Genomic DNA, 27,572 nt, shown 5'->3' with positions numbered 1-27,572 from the left:
GAATTGAATGTAGCAGACAGCAGTGCCTAAGTGCAGTTATGTGATTCAACAGAACAAATGAAGTCAGGTGCAAATGAAAGAACTGACACTGAGCAAACATTCCTTCTTTCTGAGGACTGCAGAAGTTTGCTGAAGGAATTTCATAGGCTGGAGAAAGGTTTGCAAAACTTCAAGGAAGATTTGTCTGGAGCTATTCTTAAGGTGAAGATTCCAAGTCTCTGGAAATCTCTAAAGTTAGATTTTATTAGAATATAATTTAGTAGAACTAATTTTAGAGGAAATTCAAGGTAAGAGTAGAAATTAAAAGGGACCGTAAAGAAGACTCTACCCATTGCATCCTGCTGCTGTCTCACTATCCCTCCTCACTCTCTCCATCTGTTTCATTCTGTAACTTAGGAGACTCTTCCCCCACATGTATTCAGCAGCTCTCAAGAAAACATCACCTCCCTCTACTCCAGAAGGCTCCACCTTCTGCAGACTGAAGCAGGCAGAACATCTTTCCTTCCTACTGCCAAACCTCTTCCTGAACATAACCCTAAAACATAATACATGCCAACGCATCGTAAGTGCACATAAACTAAGCAGTTACCCAGTGCCTCTCACCATATTTCCCAATTCATAATGCCATTCAAACTGGAAAGCTTAGCCTCAAAATAAGTACAAAATTTCAACTAAAAGTCAGTTCTAAGACTATGACCTGTTCTGAATAGCTAAAGGTATAAGTAGCCAAATATATAATAGCTAAATGTAGAAACAGCTATTTAAAGCACATTCAGTATATCCTGTTGATATATACTGTTGTGTATATTTACAATCAGGAATTTCGAGAAGCCTAAGATTCTACTCCATGCGAGTTTGTTTCTACTTTAAACCTTTATGAAGCCGCCATAAGTACTTTTACCCTTTACAAAAATAAATGAGACTTCATGTTTCTGTTTACCAAGACACAGACACAACAAATCTAAGATACAGGCGACTCAAGCAGCAGTCAGACAGAATTCAAAGAGCCACATTCTAGCCTATAATCTATAAACCCCCGGGACTTTCATGTCTAAAGTTCCATGGGAAAAGTTTGTGAGGACATGGAAACCTCTCCACAAACTCAGAGCCCACAGCTCCGATCTTAATTCCCCAATACACGTTATTTGAAATCCACAAGCTGGGTATTTTTGAGCCAGGAGCCATCCCAGAACAGTCTAATATCTGTTTCCAGGCATTTTGTTTAATTTTATCTTAGAAATCATTGATTAAAGTAGAAAAAGAATGTTGGGAGATAGGACCACAATACCATCCTGACATTGTCAGTGGTCAAATATTGCAAAGACTTATGGTTATTGAGTTTTTTCACATCTCTATTTTGATTTGTTTCAAAACCCTTGACTGCTTTCACAGTCAAAAGGAGTCATTAAAATCAATTCAATATTCCAGTAATGAGCACATGTGAGAACACGACAATAATTAGGTGAAGAAAGATGTTTAATTAAATGAGGAAAATAAATTTCAAAGCAATCCTTTAACCCTAGTAGTGCTGTTAATTTTCAAGAAGCCACTCTGTTTCATTAATGAATGTCAATGACTTCTGATATGGATAATATGGTTTACTATGAAAGTTCTGTACTCATATCCAAAAAGGAACAGACCAATTCCCATGCTGAAACTTTTTCATTGGAAGAAAATTCAGATTTTTAAAATGACAGAATATTCCCAAAAGAACAAAGGCCAGACAGAAGTTCTTCAGTATTTCTAGAGTGCCACTACAACTCTGAGAGAATGTGTAATTACATTGGCAATTACTTTTAAAAAAAGGTAATTAAATTGAATATGTTTAGTATAAATTAGTGATAAATTTATATATGAAAAGGTATGTTACAGAGGAGTACTAAGACTGCAAAATGAACCACTACAATCAAGGGTGCCTGTAAATTATTTTTGGGTGAGTGCTCCCCTAATGGGCAGCTATTCAACACTTTGTTCCATGTTCAGTACTCAGTGTTGGGCCCATGCCTCATTTACTACATGCTACACAAGCCCTTTTCTAAAGATGAAATTAATTTCTAATATGGCAATCTATAGTATTCATCACTATAATTTTCTAAGTTCTTCACAAAAGTTAATGAATTTGTTACAACATTACTGAAGATGAGAAGGCATTATGAGTGCCATTTTATAGGACAGGAAATGAAACAAAGAGACCAAGGACAAAACCATCTATTAAAAACGAGCAGCCAATTTGAAATACCTGGAGTTTGATCTTTCATAACATTTTGAATTATATAACACTACATATGAACATCACTATTTGGCAGCTCCTTCCATCGTTCATTGCCATTCTTTCCATTTTTACAACAAAACAGGAAAGGAACATATATTCAACTTTCCATTACATTATCACTGATTCGTTCCCTACAAATTCATTCAGTGCATTGTGGAGTGAAAGTTCCTTGGGAACTGCTGTATAGAAATATTATTAAAAACTGTGCAATTGTGCTCTAATAAAGAAGCAAATAAAAAATGATTGTGACAGCAACCTTCATTCTTCCACTTTCCTGCACCTCCTGCCTATACAGCATATTTCAATAAAGAGGGTTTATTAAGTAATTTAAGAATCAGGCTGGAGTAAATTCTAGAGAACCACTTTACTTCTGAGCTATCTTTTACCTTTGAACAAATCATTCCAAGAGAGCATCCCAATTCACTGCATCTCTCAGCAAGAGGGAAGAATGAACTTGGGTTCCCAAAAAGGGAGCAAGAACATTTTTAACTTGACATGTTCATGGCTTTTCCAATTTTGGTCACTGGCCATTCTCCAATGGTTCCTCTCACATAGTTTCTTAACACACATTTTTAAAACTGAACAAAATGGCAAAACAGTTTCATACATATGCAGAATTTCTGAGAAATGTCTACTCAATTTAGCTCCAAAAGTTTAAGTTTAGCAAAAGTTCTAAGCCAAGAGTGCTGCAATGTATGTCAGCCAGATGCACAAAGAGAGCATGGAACTAGACCCACCCACCCACAGTCTCATTTTCAGCTAAAACATAATTATCCAATTTTATAAAAACATTAGGTGAGGATCACATGATCTTTACTCAATCAATGACTAAGGTGGTGTTTTTTCACAATTTTTTTTTCTGATAACTAATAACTTCTATTTTGTGAATAAACCCCTCAAGAATCTAGTGCTGTTCTATTTTTACTTCTTGAAATCACTTCAAGTTGTAAGAACCTCCATCATGATTGCAACTTCAGACTCATCACAGTCTTCCCACACTTTCTATTTAAGGATCTGTCTATTCATGCTGATTCTAAAATTCATAGTCTCACCTCTTCATTGCACAGGCAGTTTGTCTCTCTCCTACTCTCTAGTGATTGGTCTCTATTTCCAGCAAGAGTTTGTTGAGAACAGAACTATTCATATTCCTCTCTATCAGTACAAATGCTGCTTTTGAAACCAAGTACCATTATCAAATGCTATAAATCATATTCATTTATGACCAAATGAAATCCTCCTTGTTTTACATCAAAGTTGGGGGCTACCACCAGACCTATTTTCAGTCAGGATAATTATTTTGAACTTTCAGAGCAGCTGCCTGATTCATTCCTCTGTCATCTGTATATAGCAGTCATCCACTGCCTCACTGTCATTGTTATATTGAATACGTTGGTGTCTCAGATTACTTGTCCATTGTGATAAAACAAAAAGGCATTTACTGTAAAGTCTTTACTAAAAACTTGCATTTTGTTATACATAATCAGAGTGCAATGAGCTTCAAAATACCCCAGCGCTTGCTATTTATATGCCTTTTTCCATTTCAAGAAAGAGCATACGAGAATGAATTTCACGTAAGTTCAAAGTCTTTACAAACATACAGCAATGGCAATTCATTGCCTCTTTCACTGCACTTTAGAAAAATGTACTGGGATAAAAAGCCCACAAAAAACCAGAGGGATTAGTGTCATAATCAGCGAATCAGGTAACTAAGTTTTATTTTAAACAGAAATCTTTTATCTTATTAAATTCTTAGCTGCTATTTGGAAAGGTCTAATAAGTTGTCAGCCTTGATCCTAAAGGAGGGCCAGAAAAATCTGATCCGTATTAGAATTTTATTCAGCTAAATTTCACCAATTGTCTCAGCCCACTCTGTATTGACTAAAACTTTCAGTGGATGACAGAAATGCACCATGTTCAGAAGGGTAACCCTTTGATTCTCTTTACTGAAAATACAAAGACCAAGAAGGTTCATTAAGTGTGGACACCTAAGTTTTACAAGGCTAGTTAGGTGAGACACATCTCGCCACAACTGTCACAGAAGTAAAAGTGTCGGTATGAAAATGTTATGGTAAACAAAGCTGGACTTGTTGCTGAGATATAAAGACTGAGGTACAGATAGAGTTACCTGGAGCCTTTTAAGCATGCAGTCTCAGGATGATGCTCCTAAAGTTTTTAAACCACAGACCACAGCCAAATATCATTATTTTTCCTAGATATTTCATCAAACCCTTAACTGAAAATGCTGAACCAACTGATGGGTTTACTGTGAACAGCTGCACACCCTTTTCCAGCTCTGCTCAAGAACATGGTCTATAAACAAAGTGTGGAAAGCAATCATGGCTAGAAAATTATGAGCAAAGTATTAGCAAAAGAAGCAGCAACAAAGAAGAATGAGTGCACCAATTAGCAGGTATTTAAACATCAGTTGTAGGAAGAGGTCCAGATGTTTCCAGTGATGGAACATTTCAGAACTCACAGCACAGTATTGTCAACAGTGTGTTATTACTTGATAGTAAGGAGTATTCAATAAATGTACTTATGTTTTGTCACATTGGACAGTCTTTGTAATCCCTTAACTCTTGTAGTATTCTTGAAGTGTTAGAAGAAGGGAGGAAAAAATACAAACAAAAAACCAAGAAAAAAAAAACTCATTAAAATTATTATGGAAGAAATTCAAATTTCTCTCTCCATGAATTTTTTTCATAGTGCTCTAAATGCATCACCACCTTTGTAATACTCGTATTAATATTACAACTCTAATATGCAGCAACATTTTTCAATATACCAGCATCAATACTCACTAAACTGATTCTAATTTATTGCTTTCATTATATAGTCTCTACACACTGAAGAGATCTCTGATCTGCTTGTTCTGACAACAGAAGTGGCACATCTAAGAGAAAACAATGTTAAATTATTGTTTGAGCTCATGTATTATTGCCAAAGAGGGATGTTTCTTGTCTACGAAAGTAGTAAATGAAAGCAATCAGATTTTCATGCTATTTTAAATCTTGCTCTTATAACTTTCAGTTTATTGTATAATCCCTAAAAAACTACTTCATTGCCTTATAGAAATAATTTTTGAAAAGCTTCCACTTATACATGGATCAATGCTGAAAATATGGGCATGGCGAAAGTATAATTGCAGTTTTTAAATTGTTTATGCTTTTACACATGTATATGCTCAAGCTTTGCAATAAATTGGGAAGAGCCAGAAGTTAATCAGACAATAACTTCTGCATCTTTATTAGCAGACCTTTTATCCTGCTTCTCAAATTACCAAACACAGATGTTAACAATTGAAGAAGCAACCTTTTGTTACTCAGGCCTTCCAAGGAGACAGAACAGGCACTTCATAAATTGTCTATAAATATACACACATAAATAGGTGCTCCTGCAATATCTCAACATTTTCAAAATTCTCTTCCTTCCCTTTTCTCATTATTTAGTTGAACTTTGCTTAAGAAACCCTAAATCTACAGCCCAAATGTCAGAACATACCCCACGTTGCCTGACTCCCCATGACTTGTACAAGCTGCACAATGTAACTTGAAGTTGAGATGTTTCCACTTTGCTGTATTCTATACTGTTTCTCAAACCATGTTAAACTGTTAGTTCTGAGAAGTAAAATCACTCACAGGAAATAATTCCAGACCACTTTCACGAAAATTGCACTTCATACTGGACAGAAATTATGTCATATACCTCACTGAGCAATGTCCTCTGTTTTAAAGTCACAAGTTGCAACAGGTACCTGTACTGTAATAAATATAATATGCTACATCTCCATGCAAAAAATTTTTGCACTACAACTTTTAAAAAAAGATGTAACGCAAGCACTTTTTTCTTCAAAACATCATCAGGTATTTTTAGAGTAAAATTTTAAAAAAAAACTCATTTCAATAATAACATTCTTGCTCAACAATAACATTGTTCATGCTAAGAACTGAGTGCTAATTCAGCAAAAAATATTGATGGAATATTAAAATTCCAAACATTCCCAAATGAAATATCTGTAATATTGCCTAATCCATTTTACACAGCCTATAAAACAGATAGGAGGAAATATCTCAACCCTAGTACAGAATAAAATATAGAGTAAAAAACTCCAGAAAAAATAAACATTCCCCCACTTGCTACAAATTTGATTTATAGGACCAGCAGTCGGGTACATAAAATAATAAACACTTTGGTTAAAATAAGCAAATTGAAATAACAGAGGAAGGAAAAATGGAGCCCCAAAGGCTGTTTTCCTCAACCCCAGTGCAGTCACCCATCCTTCAGAGCAGATTTATTCTTTGCCTCAGAGAGGGAACATTGACCACCACGGCAGGGCTCACTGACTCCTTCCTGAAGGTGACTTGGAAACTCAATTTGCACCTGAAACAGTTGCCAGACATTAAAAGAAATATTATACTTTCCTAGTGTTACTTTTTTCTAAAAACCAGGAAATAAATACAGCTGCGCTTTCATTAATTCATGACTTTTTTTTTTTTTTTTGGCCATGAAAAGAAAGTACTGCAAACCAAAATGTGCAAATAGAATAAATCTCTTCTTTTACTGTTCTGGTTTGGGGGAGCTTTTTTCAGATGATTAGCTTAATACAGGCCAATTGAGACATACCATTACTTTTTGCTAGATATCAAGTACAAACTTTTTGACACAGCTTCTCTGAGATCTGAATTAGCATGTAAAAAGGAACAGCAAACTGTAGCAAATACTGACAGTCTGTTTGTTCTTGGTATTTGAAAAGCAGTGATTGTTCGTATCATCTACAACTGACCTTCACAGACCAGAGACTGTGGTAGGCAATCCTTGCCAACAGACATGAAGTGACACATTTGCATGATGTACTCATACACTGCCTTCCTTAGAATGTTTTCATTTTTCTCTCTCCACCATTTATTCTGCTGCTCATTCTAGCAATGACCTCTTCGTGTTCTCTTTCATCAGCCGTTCCGAGCACCAGGAAAGGCTCTAACACTCTAAAATCTGTCTGGCCACATTTTCAAAAACATTTACAGGAGCAGTATGTATTTCTACTCAACAGAAGTCGAAATCTAAAATTCTCATATCATTGATGAAAAAAAAGAGTGATATTGTTGCCCTTTTAAGACTTTTCTTCCCACATTTTGCACAGCTTGTCATTTTTACAAAATTATTCTGATGGCCGTGGCATTTCCTTAAGGGGCTAACACAGTAAAGTACATTTATTTCCCCATAACATAAAAAGACAAATCAAATACATATATATTACTTCTTTACCAGTGTATCCTCATACTCTTTGACAGATACATTTTTCAACTTTGCCTTAATGTCTAGTTTGCTATTGTATCTATTTTGTAGTGTACACTGCCGCTTTTTGACCTCACACAGTTTGCTCTTCCATTTCATGTCAGCATTACCCTTTATATCAAGTGACTACCGAATTACACTTTGCTGTCAATGGGTTATATTTCTGGAACATATTTTAAAATAATATTCACAATTCAAGCTAAGAAAAAGTGACAATAAATTAATATCAAGGGCTCATAGGCTACTTTGAAATACGCTGAAATGGAGCCGAGTTATCGAGTCAGAAAGTTGAATTTGACAATGTCCACATTTAACCCAGTTTAAGTTCTCCTCAAGTTTATATAATCCAACATTTCATCATCCTCTTGAGATAGAAATGACCCTCAATTTACCTAAATGATCCTACAAGAGTCCCTCAAATACTCTCTAAGGGCTTCACAACACTAATTCTAAAGCTGAAAACACCTCAACTACTCTCTCAACTGTACAAACACATGTGCCAGGATTAGGTGGTACAGGACCCACAGCTGAACAGTGGAACTCATAATACAGGACATCTGCATTAATAGAAGAGGCTCAACTATCCTCCAGTGCTTCATGTTTGCCAGTGGAGAAAAGCACCCCAGCTGACATGGAATAATGCACTGGTTTGACCAAGAACTCCCAGTCAAAGGAACCAACACAAATTCTCTAACACACCACAAGACGCTAACTGAAGTCAGGGTGTGTTTTTTTCTATTTAAACTGGTTCAAGTTTTCACTATAGATCTTCCCTTGAAGTCCCACAGATCAAGAATTCTCTTTTCCCTGGGAAGTCAGCTTGGGAAGCAATGCAACTGCAAAAGCACCACAAGTGTTTTCCCTTCACTGTAGGCAGGTAAAGCAAAGGGACTCTGAGGGATCCTTTCCTCTGGCGTTTGTTTCTTACAGCTCCAGTCTTGAGGAGCTCCAAGGCCTCCAAGGTGTCTGAGGAGTGACAGCTCCTGTCTCCTGGGACATGTGCAGAAACCACTCACACAGAGCACACTGAATACACAGAACAAGGATTCAGAAAGTATCCATCCCTGTGAACCCAAGCTCAATATACTGACAAAATGAAATGATGTGTATTTGTAGATACTTGCACTGGTTTTCTTCTTGTTTAAAACACTGCTTCACACATGGGCTAAAGTCCTCTGCAAAGCAAAGGATGTCTTCTGAATGAGGTCTCACCCACCCTCGCCTCATCAAGTTCTGTAACTACTCATACTTCATACTAATAGCTATTTTTCTGTAATACTATGTATTACATTGCAAGAAAAATGTTACAAACATAATACAAAAAATAATTATGGCACCTGTGGAACAGTCCCCTAATTCAGACTTTTATCTGCATGCAATATAAGGTATGTTTTTTCTTCTTCGTAGCAGTTAGAAAGTTAGTTTCTCCAGGGTTAATCAGTTCTATTTCTTTGAGATAGGGGAGCACATCTACATGAATAATCACTAAGTTGACCCTGTCTACTTTGGCAAAAGGTGTTAAATAGTATCTATAGGAGAATGCCAGTCAGTAAATAAAGATATATTAACAGAAGCTACCAGAGAAAGCAAATAATCTTCATTTCAAAATTAAATTAGGGCTTTTTAAGCAAAGAAAATCCACAATTTTAAAAAAACAAATTAAAAAAATGAGAAATAAATACATACATGGAAAAATTCTCCAACTCAAAGTAGAAGCTGAAAGTGATGGGCAGCAAATCTATTTTTTTAGCCTGCTCAACAAAGCTGCAAGCCAACCCAGCATCTGGCAAATGAGTATGCAGAGCCTGGGGTGAGACCATAGTACTTTATTAGGAGCTTCAGATTCTTGGTGTGGTTATTGTTTTAATTCTCTGGGAGGCGACAATTGGTTTGTGCAGTTATTTTAGCTCAGGGCAAAGACACTGTTTGTCTGCTGCTCTTTATAAGTTCTGAGTTGGTAGGTTTGCTGGGGCTAATATTCTCTCAAACCATCCTAGAATTGTCTGATTTAAACTATAATCTGTTCCACTAGACTCTTTAAACATTAAGAAGATTTCACTTTAAATAGAAATTTTTTGTCTAAGTCCATATATTCAAAAGACAATGTCAGTCATTACTGTTACTGTATTTATAAGCAATATAGAGCTTTTTCAGTCGGTATCAAAGTCAATCAGTGTTAGATATAATTGGTGGAACTCATTATTTTAAGTCAAGCATGACAGTTGTACAATTACAATATGTATTTAGTTTAAATTAATGTTGTCCCAAAAGGAAACAGGAATTGTTCAAATCAGTAGCGAAGCTGGCAGCTGCTGGTACACATCTCCCAACTCGGCTGAAGCAAACATGTTTTCAAGAGCTAAAATTTATTGTTTATGCCCTTTAAGTTTCAACATAATTTTTAAATATCTGGAAAATCCCTGCTAACAGTTTTACTTATAGTGCTACTTGCTATTTATCTTCTGAAACACTCTCCTTGGAATGTTCTTGAGTTTAATTTTTCTCTAAGTATAACAAGTCTGCCACCTAGTGCTTTATGGTACCTCTAGTACACATTTACTTGACAATTCTTTCTTTACAATTTTACTGATAAAAGAGGTCATGTTCTAACTCCATAAACATGCATGTTTGCCTACACACATTCCGAGTGCTTCAAAATCACACCACATCATCTTGCTGACAGGTTGCATTACATGTTTTAACAGCTATTAAGCCATATTTGTATTTTTTGACTAGCACACAACCATCTTGTAGTTGTGTTCTCCTGCTGTGAGATCTGAAAATCTCACAGAAATTGTAAAAGGAAAAACCTGAAAATTATTTTAAGGGGGAAAAATAAAAGGGAAAAAAAAAAAGAAAAAGCAGTATCACGTTGGTTTAGTATGAGAAACAAAGAAGCCATCGTGGCTGTGGTCCAGTGCAGCTCTGTGCAGTGTCTTTGGTGGGCAGTCCTGCCACCTGAGCACTGAAGACAGGCCCACCTTGGAACAGGCTCGGAGCTACATCCTGCTGAGATCGCCTGCCTGGGACCCAAGGCAACAGCTCTTCACTGGTGGCACCCTACATGGGACACAACAGCTGGAGAATGATGGGGAAAAGCAGCAGAAAGATTGCATTCACAAAATAAATTTCCAAGTAGCCCAAGAAGTGATTTGTGGTCTATCCCAGTGTTCCACTCACAAACTGAGTGCAATCAGAGCCAAGGCTCATTCCAGACCCATCCCGATATGGGGAATTATAAGAGAGAATCGGGTTGTGAGCTGTAAAACCTGCCTGCAGAGGCACATGGCAGCACAAAGGAGCACATGGCAGCACACAGAGGCTTGTCTCCACCGGACCCTGGGGGAAGGAGGTGTCACAGGGCAGAGCCCTACAGAGAGGAGCCTGCCGGGAGCTGCCTGAGGGACAGTGAACAGCGAGTGACCACCCCATAGAAGGATATCGAGAAAGGGTGCTGCTCATGTGGCAACACAGGATAGTGAAGATTATCACATAAGGAAATACTGTGCCTTGGAAAAGTGTATAAAACCAGCTCATTCCTTTGAGTAAGTGATTCAGATTCCCTGCCAGTCTGGGTTCGTGATTCAATCACTGACATCCTCCATGTGCCCCAAGAACAATTCCTTCCACAGAGGTTGCTTTTGTCTGCTTATGTCCACTCTTCTGTGAAGAGGATGATCAAGGTTTCTGCACCCCTTCATTTTGCCATGTTATCACAAGGCAGCTTGACCACAAAATCAAATTTGACATAGTATTTAATGAGATTTCTTTTAACAATTTTAATTATCCTTTTTATTAAGTGATAACATTTGTAACATAATAACTTTACTAAAAATTGGCTTATATTAGAACTTTCATATGAATAAGTCCAGAAAAAAAAAGAAAAAAAAATACATTCCAATAATAAGGAAAACAGGTGGCATGAACTATCAGACCATGTCAATAGGTCTAATAAGCCTAGACTGCATTCTGACAACATAAATAAGGATGTATTATCTGATCCTTTTGCTCTGAGACAATATTGGGCTCATATTTCTAAAAAAAAAAAAAAAAAGGAGTCAGGACTAACAAAGTCTTTAGTCCAAAGACCAGATATGAAAAAGTAATTAAAATTCTTAACTTCTTAATTTTTAGCAAGTAAGACAAATTTTAAATAAAGCAGATAAAAGAAATAAGTGCTTGAGGGTTTTTTTCCAGGCACCACATACAATGCATAACAATATGGGTTAAAACTTTTAAACTAAAATACGAATTTACTACAACAAATTGTATGGAGAATAGGTAAGGACTAGCACTTTTCTTTATTTTTCCCTTTTTGAAATCCTGGTGTGTCAGCAGCAGTGGGGCTAATTCAGCTTCAGGACCAGACTAGAATCCTTATGAGGCTCTTCAGCCAGAAGCAAAATTTGCTTCTTTGTCCCCAGCTCCCTGCACAGACACCAGATATTATCTTGAGAGTTTTTACTGAATGTACATTTCATAGTTTCTCACCAATTTTGCACATGAAAGTATCATTCTTCATCTTTGTGAGCTGCTGACATACTGAGGGAATTGCTTATTGCTATCCTGTCTGTATTTATACCAAGGAAAGAAGCAACAATCTTATAAGCTATAATGATTTTATGGCTCAGAGTTTAGAATGGCATAGCAAAGCCATAAACCAATTATTCAGGTCAATCCCAAAAAAGTCTTTGCAAAATGTTTAGTAGATCACATATTTTTTCCTGTGGTTTACTTTGAGAAAGAGCAACTAATAAAATTTAGCCATTAAGAATTTTAAAAAAATAAGGAAACAGACCAACAAAAAAACTATGACTATTGTTTTCCTGTGAGTAATAATGTTGGGGTTTTTCATACATAGCAACTAAATTTTGCAAATTGTTCTCTGGCTTTGTATTTCCTCCCTATATATCCAGGAGGTTGACTAGAAAACTCAGAGGTGCCAGTGTAATGTGTACTCCTGACCCCTAAGGCTTCTGCAGATGGGCCCACCACCTTCCTTCCTTACATGCTTCATCCCAGAGGAACATTTGAGAGTGGCTGATCAGTCACTACGTGAAGCCATCCACAAATGACATTTCATAAAACACTGAGGTAAGAGAAAAATTAGGACGAGCTCTGGAAGGAAACACCTAGAAAACAGTTAAAATAAAATTTGTCCATTCTTTCAACCTTTTTATACACAGGTATTCAGGCCTTTTTTAAAGGCTGTAAATCCAACAAATATCTGGATCAGAGGCATATGATCAATAAATAGGTTTTAATTCCACAGAAAGCCGCAAGTCATTCAGTCCCTCCCCAGTTTAATTCTCTTCGCAAATGACCCATCCCTCGTGACCCTTCTCTAATCCTTCTCAAAGGTCAGGTTCTAATCTCTAAAAGCAGGCCTGCTCTGCAGCAAGGGAAACTCCAGAGTGTTACACTGGATCTAAAATGCATATATATGTATATACATACACATACATACATATATATATATATATATATATATATAATGCAAAAGGCAAGCTTCACCTGATTTTTCTTTGAGTTCACAGATGGTCACAGGCCCACAAAACTGTCTGTCCAGCCCAAAGATGGAGCACTAGATTAATTAAAATTGTTCATTTATTGCAATTTTATTGCATTGTAACTATGTTCTGGCTGTGCATTGCTGAGGAAATCTTCTGGAATGCCTGAAAGTTTCCCACTCTAGAGTGTGATGCCCTGTAACTCACTGTTGCTGCCTTTTTTAAAAGAGCAACCAGTCTGCAGGAAAAAATGGAGAAGATATTTGTTCCCTCTCTTCACTGTTAATGGTGGTACCCAGAAATAATCAAAAATGCTTCTAAACAATTTTTTTTTTATGATAAAAGGGAATAAAAAACTAAGGTTTGTAAATCCATGTGCATTTTCTCAAGTTCATTGTCTTACCTAGGAATTTTCTTAGTGGTCAAATGGGCAAATCTTGAGTGCTCAGCTCATGGAAATTCTAACTATATGCAGGCAAACAATGTGATTTAAACTCACTGGACTGATTTGTTGTAAGCTTTCATGCTTCTGCATGTAGCAGTATTAGAATCAGATGTACTTCTTGTTTGATATGTTGCACTGGAACTCAAAATAATGTACATAAGCCAGACATTTTGGGAAGTTTTTGACCTTAGAAATATGGCTATCTAAGAGAGGTTTATTATGGAAAGTATCACATCCTCTCAAAACAAGTGATGTTTAGCAAGCCTATAATTCAAACCTTGTATTGCAACACATCATGAATTGTAAATTTAGACTTTCATTTTCTCTGGAACCCTGGATTAACCACTTCTCCATTTATGATTTAAAGCTTTGTATCTGCATACAACCCAACTGAAGATCACAGAAGTGGCATTTGTCCCAGTGATTCCTCCCAATCTGTCTAAAACCATCTGGTTTTCCTGCGTGTTCCCTTGCACCCAGGAGCTCTGATTCTGACAGCAATGTATCCCTAATGCTGATGTGTGAAGAGCTAATCCAGCCATTTGGATGCACACTTTGCTATCGAGGTGTCACTGCCATACATCACGCTGGCCCAGACACCAAGGAGCAAAAACAACAGCCAATACAAATGCATCACGACAAAATGTTATATTTATGGTTTGTGTACATGCATAAGTCAGCTGCACAACCATCTCTGGCCTCCACTCAGGATTCATTTATATGGATTGAATCGGCTTCCAATCATTCACAGCAGGATTGGCCCCCAACAGAAAGGCCTAGGGATAGAGTCTTCCTACCAGAAATATAGAGAAGCAGACTTACCCTCAGCTAACAGAGGTATTTACATGGGCAAACAAAACTGTAGCTTCTAAAATCACAAAGCTTTCTTTTTCATTAATGTTGTTTTTATTATGTATAAGAAATCTTTCATAAGATTGCTTCTGATATTCCTAAGCAACAGCACATTAAACACTTCTAGCTCAAGAAATCCTTCCTCTCATGAAGTTCTAAGCTGCAAATTGTTGGATGTAAAGAGAGAATCACCACTGTATGTTTGTCCATTTGTTATTCTCTTCCCCTGGCATTCAGCCACTACTGACAACAGGGTGCTAGAACAGGTAGATCATCATGCAGCTGCTCAAACATTCTTATACATTTAGTACTTTTCTAATTTCTATATCTATGAGGCCTGTTCTTATTTTCCTACTCTCAAAGAAGTTGTGTGTTTTCAATAACACAATTCAGTCACACAATGATATTAAAGTAATTTTTAAAGATCCATGTACTATGCTTTTCACACAATCTGGATAATACACTACAGCATGCCACATTACACATTTCTTACTCTATTTCTATTAAGTTTTCATAATTTAAAGCAGAAAAACTACTCCTGTGCCATGTTTGGAAATGCCATATGAGAATGAAATCTGATGTTTAACACACTCTTCCTCTGATCTCTAGGATTTGATGGCTTTACTGCTCTGTTTATCCTTTTGGCATAGTATCTGTACTTAGATTAAATCCTTGCAATGTTTCAGTGTGTTACCTCCTATATAAATCTCATTCTTTTCGATCATGCCAGACCCATCTGTAATCTTCCTGTGTTTTTATCTGTGCAAAGATTGCTTCAGTCACAACACCATCCATGTGCAGCATTAATATTGTTTACTCTCCTACATCACTATGAAAGGAAACAAATAAGGAGGAGACTAAAACAACCCATGCTCTCCCAGTGGCAAACTGTTTTCATTTACTCTCTTAAACAGTCTATTGATGTCAATACCAGTACCTAGACCAACACTGTTCCCCCTTCCTAGGCTGGAGGACAGGCAAGAGGGAGCAGAGGACTAGGCAAGAACTAGGTAAGGTGGGTGGAGAGCTGAAGGAGATGAAACCAACTGAACTTTTATAGAGCAGTGAATATTCACAATATCACAAGTTGGAGGAAGTTCCTCTAAGGCAACAAGCATTCCTCAATCCACATCCTGCTGCTAAAGAGAAACTGAGGTCATCCAGTATCCCACAAAATTTGTCCAGACATTCCAATTTAGGGCATTGTTTACACAAGTGGAAAAAAAAGGCAGAATTTAAGTGCTTAAAACTGGTCATTTTGAACATGGCTAAACTCAAGCATGTGACTAGAAGTTTTCCTGAAGAAGACCCTAACCACACAGCAAATTATTATCTGTATTCGCTGATTTTGATTCTAAGTTATAGAAACCAATGTCCCTAGAACTTTTATTTCTCACAATCTTACGCTGCTCAGAAGTACATACAATTTATTTTTCCCCTCTCCAGGGCAAGAATATTCATGTGTTGTAAAAAATAAGGAGAGTCTTCACTCCAAGGAAAAGTAAAGTGACAATGCAAGTGTCTAAAGAGAAAGTTTCTTAATGAGGAGTGAAATAAGCACAGAAAACATACCATCCAAATGCCTGTCTTGTACAAAACTGAAACATGGTACAGCCATATTTTAGAATCCTTATATAGATAAGAAATTAGAGCATCTCTTCATGATGTATATATATTTTTAATACATGATTTAGCAGGAAATGGACTGTGCTGGTAAGAAATTGTCATTGAAATCTTAGGTCAGTCAGTTATCCACAGTTTAACAGATTATTTCCCATTATGATGTGGAAATAAAGATTTCCGTTATTTTTTATTAGTGCAAGCTCCCTATTACTACAATAAAATAACTCTGAGAATTGTTTATATGTGATACTTTAAATGACTGTAAGTATTAAAAGAAAATCTATCATTTCAAAACAACAAGATCTTTAAAATATTTTGAAATCTGACAGAAGACAAATAACAGTAGTGAGTTAAAGGTGAAAGGGCATCTTGAATATAGCACAATTTGTCTCCAACATGATTTATAGACTCAGCCTGAAACATGATAGCAAAAAAATAAGGTTTTTCATGGAGGTGCCTGAGGTCTACAAATCTCATTACTGTCATTTCTTTTCAATCTCTTAAATTTAATAACATTTATTTTTAAAGGACAAAACAAACATTGACACACATATCCAAAACAGACTATATAGCACTGTCTTCAAAGTAGGAACTTCTCATGTACTCACTGTAAACCTAAAAAAAGTATTTACTTAATTATTATAGACTTACAAAAATTTATTCTTCTAAATACTGATATGTCTGTTTTAAAGTAAGACACTTTTCTTATGCAAAAAAACCAACAAATGGAACTGAATTTATTGATCAAGAGCAACTTTAAGACAGTTTTAGGAGTATTTTCAACTTGGTCTACAACATTTAAAATTTATATTCCAGCTTCAAGTATTACATTTGAACTTATATTGTCTGAAAGAAAAGAATTTAAAAACCCCACACCGATGTTTTTTAATAGCTGGCAAGGGAATAAATGTTTTAGGCCTAGAGATATGTCACTATCTGTAATATAGTAAGTAATTTACTATTTTGTTCTGTAAAACATACCTTGCAGATGCAAACCATTTAAGGTAAGAAAGACAGATTAGCAAAGAAAATAAACATTCCTTTATTAGGTAAATGATGCCTTAAAGAGACTCTAAAATAAAGCTTTTGTGTATGTTGTAAAATGAAATGCTAAGAAACAAGGCCAAAAATCAGAAGGGATATTATAAGTTATGTTCAGACATATGTCCTTATGTATAAATGCAAGTCTGATGTAGGGATGATGTTAGAAACAACAGACAAATGGATCCAATTGTCTGACAAAGAGCAGGTACTTGCTAAAGTCACAGAAGTTAAAACAGTGTTCTCCAACATCCCATCTGTTTTTATGATGATTAAAATTACTATTGAACTTGATATTGGCATAGTAAAATTGGCACAGCTCACTAAGGGATTTCTACACATGGGTAATAAGCATTCTCATCCCTTCAGGTCCTTCACTATTACTATCAAAACTGCAACACTTCAGAGTAAACTTGCCAGAGGCACCTTTTCTACAACATTAAGAACATGGAGACAACACACAGCCTCCTTTTATGATACTGTGGAGAGCAGCTGTGTCTCATGTCCCTGGGAGGCAGACTGGCTAAACCACTCAGAATGTCCCAGGGAATAGTGCTGTTTATACTGTTTGCATTTCTCCACCACAAATTCTGTCTTTAAAGCATTGACACAATTACTATTCCTTTCATTCACATATGATGAGATACAGAGAATAACCCCATGGCTTGGTCAGTCCCTCTAAGCTACATGTAAGGAATCAACTTCTAGTAGACTTTAATTTGTGTTCTTGTGGACAAAGTAAGAGAAGCCCAGCGGGGCATTTTATTTTTCAGTCAAAATATCAATGTGCTTAATTTTTGAAAATCTCCAGAAACTTATTTTGTTTTTCCAAGGAAATGAAATCATCATATCATATGTAATCAACATTTCAGTATGCAGCATTAAAATTACAAATACTCACAGTAGCATGTTCCCCTAAGTGGATTTCCAAGATACCTATTTTCAGAGTCACAGCTGCAGGGGGAAAAAAAAAGACAAAACCAAACATTCCCATTAAACACAGTATAGTTTTAATAAAAATGCAGTGAGAATATTTATTCAAATAGCATGAGTTTCAGTACTAGCAACACAAATACATGCAAATAAGAAGTACTTATTATAGTTCTTAATGAGAGTGTCCTACTTTCTGGAGACACCTGTCATATAATAAACCCAGAGTGACCAGACTCTTCAACAAACAACTTCAGTCACCTGCCTGAAGTCGGTGCCTGCTGTAGGACTGAGGGCAGCAATTCTGGTCTCTCTGCACTCATGAGCAAAGGAGGGCCAGGCAGTGACCCCGAGCACTGATCTCCTTATCCCTGTCCCCTCAGCCACAGCTGATTCCCTCTCCTGGTTTTGATCTGGCCCTCCCCAAGCCAACAGCTGAGCACTCATGAGAGGGATAACTGACTGCAGAAAGTGTTCCCAAGGATGTCCCCCCCTAACATGCACAGCCCTGAAACACTACTAACTCTTCAGATGAACTCAAAAAGAACTCAAAAACACCGGGGGGAAAAACCGAACACCCAAAGCAAAAACAAACTCCCAAAGCATCCTTAAGCATAAAATAATTATCACATTTCCACAGCTCCACAGAGGGGAACCAGAGCTGTGCTGTCTGTCCTAGAGGCTTCTCCTAAGCTGTGCAGCTGCAGCCAGGCTGTGGCAACTGGCTCCAGAGCCAGGACTTGCAGCCAGAGCTGCAGCACAGCAGCGTCTCAGCTCCTTAACTTCCATGAACTTCAGAGGCAATTGCTCCTCTTCACTGACCACCCAGGGCACCAGGGGAAATTTAAACTGAATGTGATGTACTGATGCTGCTGACGTGTACATGATAAGAGCTGGAGAAATAGCTTTCTTATTGATAAGATATATAACTATTTTCAGAGAGATAAAATATCCTACAGAAATTCAGTTCAAATCCAGTTATATAGCATTACTCTAAAAATGCCAAATACCTTAATAGAAAATGATTCATTTGCTTCAGGTTTCCTTGGCTATTTCATTGAAGTCTCCAGCAAGATTAGAGTTTTCTCTTAAATATACAGAAAGATTCACAAAACAAAGAGAAAGCTAATCACTGCCTATTAAATTTCATATAAATATTTTCCCAGAGGTAATCTGAATCATTTAATATCTTGGACTATCTTTTCATTACTTTATTCTAACAAACTTGATTTGGAAGGAGATATTTTTGATTTTATTTGTGAGTACTATTAAAAATACCTTCTAACTTGGATGTCATATCATTTAACAAGTTTCAGACTTTAAAATATTTTAATTTTTGTATTTCTGCTGGTTTCCTCAACATTTTCTAACTGGTGATTCCTAACATGCTCATTTTTATTAAAAAATTAGCAGAAAATCTCCTTGACCCTTTGTTACAATACCATAAAGAAAATAATCAGCACTGGCAATAAAATGAGAAAGTAGAAAAAATATGTTCTGGACTCTGCCCTTGCGCACTCCTGATCCCACATTAGCATGAGAACTCTTTGCAGGGTCAACTATACTGAAATTCAACACTTTTTTAATATAATAATTTTAATAAATAATCTCCAAGAAAACAAATCGCCCTATGCCTCAAGTCTAACTGCAGAACACAATTTGTGGTCTTGTTCACAAAGACTCTCTGGCCCTACAGTCCTTTCCACACAATTGAGAAGACAGTCTGATCCTGAAGTAACTCTCTTGCATGTACTTGGAAGGGAGAAAATCTCTCAAGTAATAACACTGGTCTGCCTGACATGGGATTTTTCTAAACATCACAAAACACTAACAAAATTCCTCAAAGAACAGTTTGTCCTGAAACAATAAAAAATATATCCATGTCTGAAAGGTCCTTTAGGTTTGGAATTCTGAAGGAGAGCTAAGAGAAAAGGACCATTTTCAAATTACGGGTTTAAAAGAATTCCTTTTTCTTGTATGTAAGATTGCCACATAAATGACACAAATTATAATAACATGATAGAGGTTATTGTAAGAGGAATATTTTTTCTCTGGAATGGTTTCAAATGCAAAGTAGATTGAACGTAGTATTTAGAATATGCTGGGGTTTTATACCTGAAGGAAAAAACAATATAAAAAATAAATTTGTATTTAGAGTCTGAGGATGAAGGCAAGACATGGTATGACATGGAAGAGCAATATTCAATTCCCATTAACAATAAGCTGTACAACTTTCCACAGAGCGAAAACAAACAAATTGCACTGTGAACTCTTGCCCAGTCACAGCACTCACCAGTGGTGCTTTGACCTTGAGATGAAAAGCCCTTTTTTTTTAAATCTTGAAAATCTTAATGAAAAAAAGACAGCTGTTTCCATACAGCTTCCTTTCTCCATTCAGCTGCCCTTCTAATCAGATGCAACCATCTCCTGTGGATCAATAAGTACCAGAAACCAGGGATTTCCAGCATCACATATACCTTTCTGGCATTTTTATTTCTATTTTTATCACAGAAAAAAACTAAACATGAATAAATGAAATAAAAATATCTGTAAGCTCCATTTAATATGTCACAGGCTTCACAACTTACAAGAACATACAAAAGAATGGTTAATACAAAAATTACTAGGTTCTAAATATTCTGCAACAAGTATTCATAAGTATTCATTCAAATCCAAATAATTACTAATTCCCTAACAATTACAGAAGTGACCTTCAAATATCTTGAAAAGAAAACGGCAATGCAATTTTACAGCCGTTTCAGTTGTTTCAGCATCGTGTCTGATGCAACAATAAAATATGTGCAATAGAAAAAGAACAGTGAATTGCACCACTGCAAAGTATTTTGATGTATTATCATAAAGAGTAAATACTCTCTGTGTTGGGAGGCTCATGGAAGTACTGAAGGAGGAGGTGATTTTGGGCAGGAGAGAGCCCCGTGCCAGCCTGTGCTTGCCCTGGTGGGTGTTATCCCAGAGAAGCTCCCAGCCTGTCGGGAGCAGACACACGGCTCTGTCTGAGCACAGGACAGAAGGCACCATCAGATGTGAGGAGGAGGGAGCTCTCCATGGACAGCACCTGTACAGCAGAAAGGCAAAATCCTTGCTGGGTCCATGCAGTGATGCAGGCACAGAGGAACCCCAGTAACTGAAGGGGCATGAGATTTACCTGTTCTCTGTGTTCTTTTAATGCCACCTCATTAAAACAGCTGCTTTATTATGCCATTTGTTGCCAGGCCTTTCATGCAGGCTACTTTCATAATGTATATCAGGAATAACAGGAGGTGGAGTTCTTACTAGTTAGGGAAGTCTGTTTTAATTTAAATGGAAGATACTACTTAAACACTTGGTTTTCAGTGGATGGAAAAAATGAAACTAATAGGATTAAGAGTATATCTGAAATTATTCACACGAGCATGTATGCTGGGTTTCGATTAAATTTAGTTTTGTCTTTTAATCCTCTCCTATTTTATTAGCATACATATTGCTCTGCATTAGTCACTGATTATGGTTCCAATTACAAAATTTCCTATTCGCTGAATTGTTTCCTTATGAGCTTTATCCATTGTAGTAATTTTTGTACCTTTTCCAAAAGCCAGCACACATTGGACCATATGTGAAGCATAATATATGCCTCATATCTGAGAAATGGAAGCTATGCTCATTATTTTATGTGCCATAGGGCCATGATCATTTGCTTTAAGTGGTCATAATGAATGAGCAGTTCCACTCTGGCAGGACTCCAAAGACACAGCTCCCATTTACAAGGACAAATGGAGGAAGGCTCCTATTAGGTTACATACAAGTTCTATGGTTTGTTCCAATACAAAAGTATTCAATTCATCAAGCTCACTGACCTTTGCATGGCCTGCTATTAGCACTTATTTCCCAAACTCTCCCTCAATTATCCTTTCAAAACTGAACCATTTTCTTTCACTTTCTTTTTATCTCCCCAGATTTTCTGGAAGTTCAAAATAGAAGTCATTGACAAATGCATTAAAAAATAATTTTTCTCATGTTTTTCATGACCAAGTGAATGATAATTTCTCTGTTTCTCTTTAAATACAGTAAATGCATGTAAATGAGTACATGTTTACAGTAAGATCGCCAGATTTGGGTTTTTTCCTAATGAACAAAAGGCTTCTTTGTGAGACAGAGTTTACAAACAACCTTTTGTTGAATCTTAGCAAAGTGTATGGTCCTGTGCTCTGTATCTTGCAGGCTTAAGAAAGCCAAGGAACTGACAGCAGGGGAACATACATATGCCTACGTTTATTGTTCTTACTGGCATATCCCTTAAGGAAGGACATACCTTCAAGCTTCTCACCTGAGTAAAACTGTCAATATAACACCAACCTAGATCAACAGCTTTCTAGACAAGTGATTTGGTCACTTGGAAACCTTCCTATAACAGTTCATTTAACCTTTAATGCTGAAGGCAGAAGTTTCCGCAGTTCTGCCACTGCCACTAATTGGTAAATCTTTCCTTTCATATAAAAGTGAAGCAAAAACAGAGGAACAGGGGAAAACTAACCTAAGTACAGCCAGACTTTCCTTTAGCTGAGTGTGTTTTTAATACCAAATTCTCAGGGAAGGCCACTCTAACAGACAATATTCTTTTAGTCAACTGGCTCCCTGCTGACACAGTTTTATCTTGTTCTGGCCCAGACCAAGGCTTGTCAACTATACAGTTATAGCATATTATATAATATAGATATTTATGACCCCTACCTCATATTTTGTCCTTGCAAATTAACAGATCGCTTCCACAGTGTCAGGGGAAGAGCTGCCACCTGTCTGATCTACAGCTGGTCATAAACAGGCCTGGGATTTTGCCCAGGTTCCCAGAGTTGTATCTGCAAGAGGTTCCCAATAAATTACGACTAATGGTCTGCTTTAGCAGAGTACCCCTGGTCCCTGACTGTTGACTTGTCCCAGCTTTTGAATGAGTCAGAACAGTTTCCAGGACTACTACTCAACTCTGTCCTAGCCTTTACTCCTCATGTTGTTCCCTTTCTAACCAGTGGTCCTGGTGCTGCTGTCCATCACTGATTCCTGCTTCTGATCCCTTTGTCCCCAGTTCCTGATCTTTCACAACAGGTTCCTGGTTTTATTCTACTTTCCTGGTTCCAGACTGGTAAGATGCTATGGGGGTTTAGAACACTGGAATACTATTTAACATAACAAAATCTGGTTATTTGGGACACCTTGCAACAGAAGTTCAAACAGTGTTTATAAGGCTGTATCTTAGACTTTTCAAGTCCCATGGTAAACCCTGTGGCATCATAAGTGGATATGAAGAATTACTCCATACTACTGTATATTACTACATCCTCAGCATTAAAAATATGTCCATGCTGTTGACTGCAGCTTTCGCAGATAATTATGAGACAGTTGATGAACATTTAGTTCAGATTCACACACAGGTTTTTATGCTGCCTGTTGGTTATCCCTTCCTGAAAGTCATGAAAGATATCCTACTCTTACAGTACATTTCCAGCAATGAGAAAATAAGCTGAGGTATGTGCTTAACTGCAGTCAATAAGTGTAACTGGCTGTAATTCATAACATTTTGGAAGTGATGCCATAGAAACTGCAGATTTTCAGCTCAAGAGTGGTGACTCATGGGTGAAAGCAATAACCCAAGAACAGCTGGGTTTGGTAACTGGACCAGAGCAGTGAGTGACTGATACCTGAAAGCCCAATTCACACTTAGACCTGGTCAAGACTTAGGTCTTGGCTTAGACCTGCTTGGCATCCATACCTTTGTCACAGAAATGCCCAAGAACAACCACATCTTCTGACCATCCACAACAGACATGGTCAGCAGCAAGAAAAGTGAGTGACCTCACAACCAGCAGCTACAATGCAGCAGCCAGGCTCATGTTTTGGGAGTTGAGCATGTTTAAAAGACTCAGAAACTGCATCATCCTTCCACAGAAGTGCAAAGATTTAGATGCAACAGCTGAGCTCAGATGACATATTTAATGAAAAATAGGTATTGTCAGCACTGTTAATGACTGCTTTGTGATTTTCAGAGAATAGGCTCAATTGCTAATTATTATTGCATTTTTTATCCTGCAATATAATCTTTATTTTGCTGAAGTGAAATATGTGAAACACACAAACTTTTCATCTATAAATGCAAATTTATCTCTCTTACAGATAAAGGTCTGCTTCTTGACTGCATTGACATTGTACTCTGTACTATATTGTCCCAATGCTATCCATTAATACTGCAGTATGTGAACAGACATCTCAGATCTTTGGTTCTAATGTAAAAATTGGACACTTTCACTTCTCACACTGCCAAAATCCTTCCAGTCATGAGGAACTTCAGATATAAAGAATTATCAGCCTACCTCTTAAGATAATGATAACCTAAAAGGGTAAAAGGTACTAGGATTTATGTTTCCAGTTAGAACTTTTTAATAATGTGGGGAAATGATTTATTTGTTTTTTTCTTGTAAGTGCATATAACGATGTCTTGAGACAATGTTTTTTCTGTAGATTAATTTCTCTCCTCCTCATATAATTCATGAAAGAGGCCTAGGCCAGCAATACTTTTTTTTTTTAATCTAGGCTGATCTCACCAAAAGAAAAAAGTAAAACATTCTAGCTTCATAAGCAAGATTTCCGTTTCCAGACTCCTCATGCTATTCAAATACTTCTTCCCTGCAAGATCAAGAATAATTACTATTATAGAGCTCTTGTATACTCTTTGAAGTAATAATATTTCAAATCACAAAATCCATTGCACTCCAGAACAAAATAAACTTTCAAACAGGTGTCACTCATCATATAATTATATAATTAAGAGAGAAAAAGGTTAAGAAATAAAATAAGAGTTTTCTAGTAAGTTCTGGGTACTATTTACTACTTCTATACAAGAATAAAATCACCTACAGCCATCATTTGGAACTAGCTGGATAACTCCCTGTTAATCTTAATAATTAAGGCACTAAATGAATTTTATATGCAAAAGATTTGATGCTGCTTACTCTGAAAAAGAAAAATCTCATGTCCATGGCCCGACCCTTTACCTCTGGCACTCTCTCTACAAATGGCCATGGTTTTGGCCTGAATATTCACAAACCTGAATATATGCAAAAAGGTGAACTTGGAAAAGCAAACTTCCTTCTTATCAGTCACTGCTCTTTCAAAGGCAGGGGAGAGATACACACACACTTCTTCTCTCACATTTTGACCTACATCGGATATTTCAGACATTACTTGAGCCCTTAGAAAGTAAATGTTAGAGTATCCCTTAGCTCAAAAGAACAGGCCATGTTTACACTGAACTGAACCACAACTCCAAGAAATATTAGCATAGTTTCTCAAGTAGTTCTTTCCTTTTAGAGAGAAGAATTAGATAAGAAGCAATGGTAAAATAACCATGAAAACTTATTACTGCTTAAACTGAAATGCAGCTCCTCCTAAACTTTTACTTTGCAAAAATCAGTGAACACTTCACACAACTCGCATTTCATTCTTTTAAAAGATAAATATTGATGAAATGTGTTAGAAGTTAATTTAATATCAGCAATAGAATATTCATGAAATCATAGAATGGTTTGGGTTGGAAGGGATCCTTAAGACCGTATGAAATAAATATATGAAAGTCACTGTATGCTGGAACAGGTCACCCAGAGAGGCTGTGGAGTCTCCCTCACTGGAGATACTCCAGAACCATCTGGACACAATCTGTGCCACGTGCTCTGGGATGGCTCTGACCCATTCTGTGATTCTGTGGTCAGCTGTTCACTGCTTGTGATGTTCTGGCACCTTGCAAGAGTGTTTGTATATTGCTGTTATTTAGAAACCATTTCTCAAAAAGAGCAGGAGAAGCCCCACTTCAGAACATTAAATATTTTAAGATGCCCTGACAGTCAGAGCAAATGCACTGTAAATGGCTTCATCAAGTAGACCACATGAAAAAGAAATTTATATACACACACTAAATCCCAAGTGGTTTACTGCATTTTCATTAGTCATTACTGAACTGTAAAATTTTACTATTACTAAGTGTGTTTGTGGTAAGTATATTTAACTATTAAACGGTTTATGGCGCTTTTTTTAAAATGTGCATTATAATATGATTCATTTATTATTGTTGAATTTAATCTATGGTTTATAATATGGCTATTTTATTACTATTGAATTTAATGCATGGTCAGTCTCTGAGGGAAATTATTGCAAAGAACTACTCAGTTAAAGAACTACTCAGTTAAAATCCCAATGCAGAAAGTTCAATGCTGTGGTATTACGGAGTGCTATAGAGTTCTCATCTGTCTACATTTCATCTTCCTTGCATTCATTTTACTTTGTTTTCAAGATTCTGGGATGGGTTTTGTTTGTTTGTTTGGTTTTGTTGTGTTGGGGACTTTTAACAAAATCACTATTTATATAAGACTATCATTTTGAGGCAATTTAAGGAAAAGGCAATTTCAGAAATATGTATTTCAGGATGCCATACAGACACTATAATTTCCAGAAAATGGCATGAAGACAGGCAAGTTACTTTTTTGTCTTTCTACTTCAAATAACTTATGGTAACTTTGGTCATTTTCTTGTCATTTAAGACTACAATTTATCACAATATGGCAATTAATATTTCCAAAAATAAGGGAAATTCTGACTAAGCCAAGACAAAAATAACAATTCAGAAGCAAAGCACATCACACATTTTGGAGTGGAGATTGCAGCTCAGCAATGGCCAAATGCTGCTTATTTATAGGTGTTCAAGAATACTAAATGAAAATGAAGACAGAGGTATGAATAAATCAGAGTGTCATGGCTTTCTCTAGGCTGTCAGCTATACAGTATTAGGGAATTTTAGAAAACAGTCATATTATCTGAATTATTGCTCTACTTGCAACAACTTCTACAGTGCTAATGACAAGTTATAATATAAACATGAAGCACAAATATCACAGATGTTTAATATATACTGCAATTGGCAAGCTATCATTCTTACTTTTAGGAAGCCAAAACTCTAGCCATTACATGACATTTTCAAGTAACTTTCATTATTCCTAAGATGACTTAGGTGTTTCTGACAAGATATTCAGATACTCTGTCCAGAATATTGACTTCCCATACTTGTTTCCTATGGCATTGACAGAAATTCCCAGAGAATCATTAGAAAGTAAACATGGAGGCATGGAAGTTTCCAGACTCGTAGCTTCCTTCTTCACCTGCAGGTCTTTAAGATCATATTTTTGTCCATCAGATCATTCCAATATCCATACATCTATCCAATATGTTGTTCTGATAAGTTCTTCTCCTGCCTAAAAGAACTTTCTTTACCCCCCCCCCTGCATAACAGTCAATCAAATTCATGTGTTATTGCCTACCATTGTTCCATTATGGGTATATCTGGTCTTTTTTTAAGTCCTTTTTAATATCTAGGATATCAACCGTATCTAACCTGCACCATATTTTATTTGACTTTATTAAAAAAAATATCAATACAAGAGATAGAGAAATATCTATTAAGGATAGAACACAGGAAAGTGTCTGGGTGGCTGGAGAAAGGATCAAGTTAGATACACACATTGCTTTTCCCTGGCCTCTTGCCTATGAAGAGCCCAAACCCCCATTAGCC

The 27,572-nt window shown here is 36.6% G+C and overlaps 1 protein-coding gene across 5 annotated transcripts in view; it reads right to left on the bottom strand.

Annotated features, from left to right (window-relative positions):
• The window catches only part of ATRNL1 (attractin like 1), a 441,394-nt gene that overhangs the window by 261,480 nt on the left and 152,342 nt on the right, over positions 1-27,572 (bottom strand). For all 5 annotated transcript variants that reach the window (XR_006014565.1, XM_042019406.1, XM_042019407.1 and 2 more), the window contains exon 21: positions 17,940-17,992. Coding sequence is in view for 4 of the 5 variants with exons in the window: in XM_042019406.1 (XP_041875340.1) it covers positions 17,940-17,992 (53 nt within the window). In the remaining variant the exon portion in view is untranslated. The remainder of the gene's footprint in view (positions 1-17,939; positions 17,993-27,572) is intronic.

Source organism: Corvus kubaryi, unplaced genomic scaffold (assembly GCF_017639235.1).
Source record: "Corvus kubaryi isolate FWS band 111438036 unplaced genomic scaffold, C.kubaryi_AGA036_p1.0 138, whole genome shotgun sequence".
Lineage (NCBI taxonomy): Eukaryota > Metazoa > Chordata > Aves > Passeriformes > Corvidae > Corvus > Corvus kubaryi.
The sequence above is the reverse complement of the archived record's forward strand: the minus strand, read 5'-3'. Positions and strand labels throughout refer to the sequence as shown.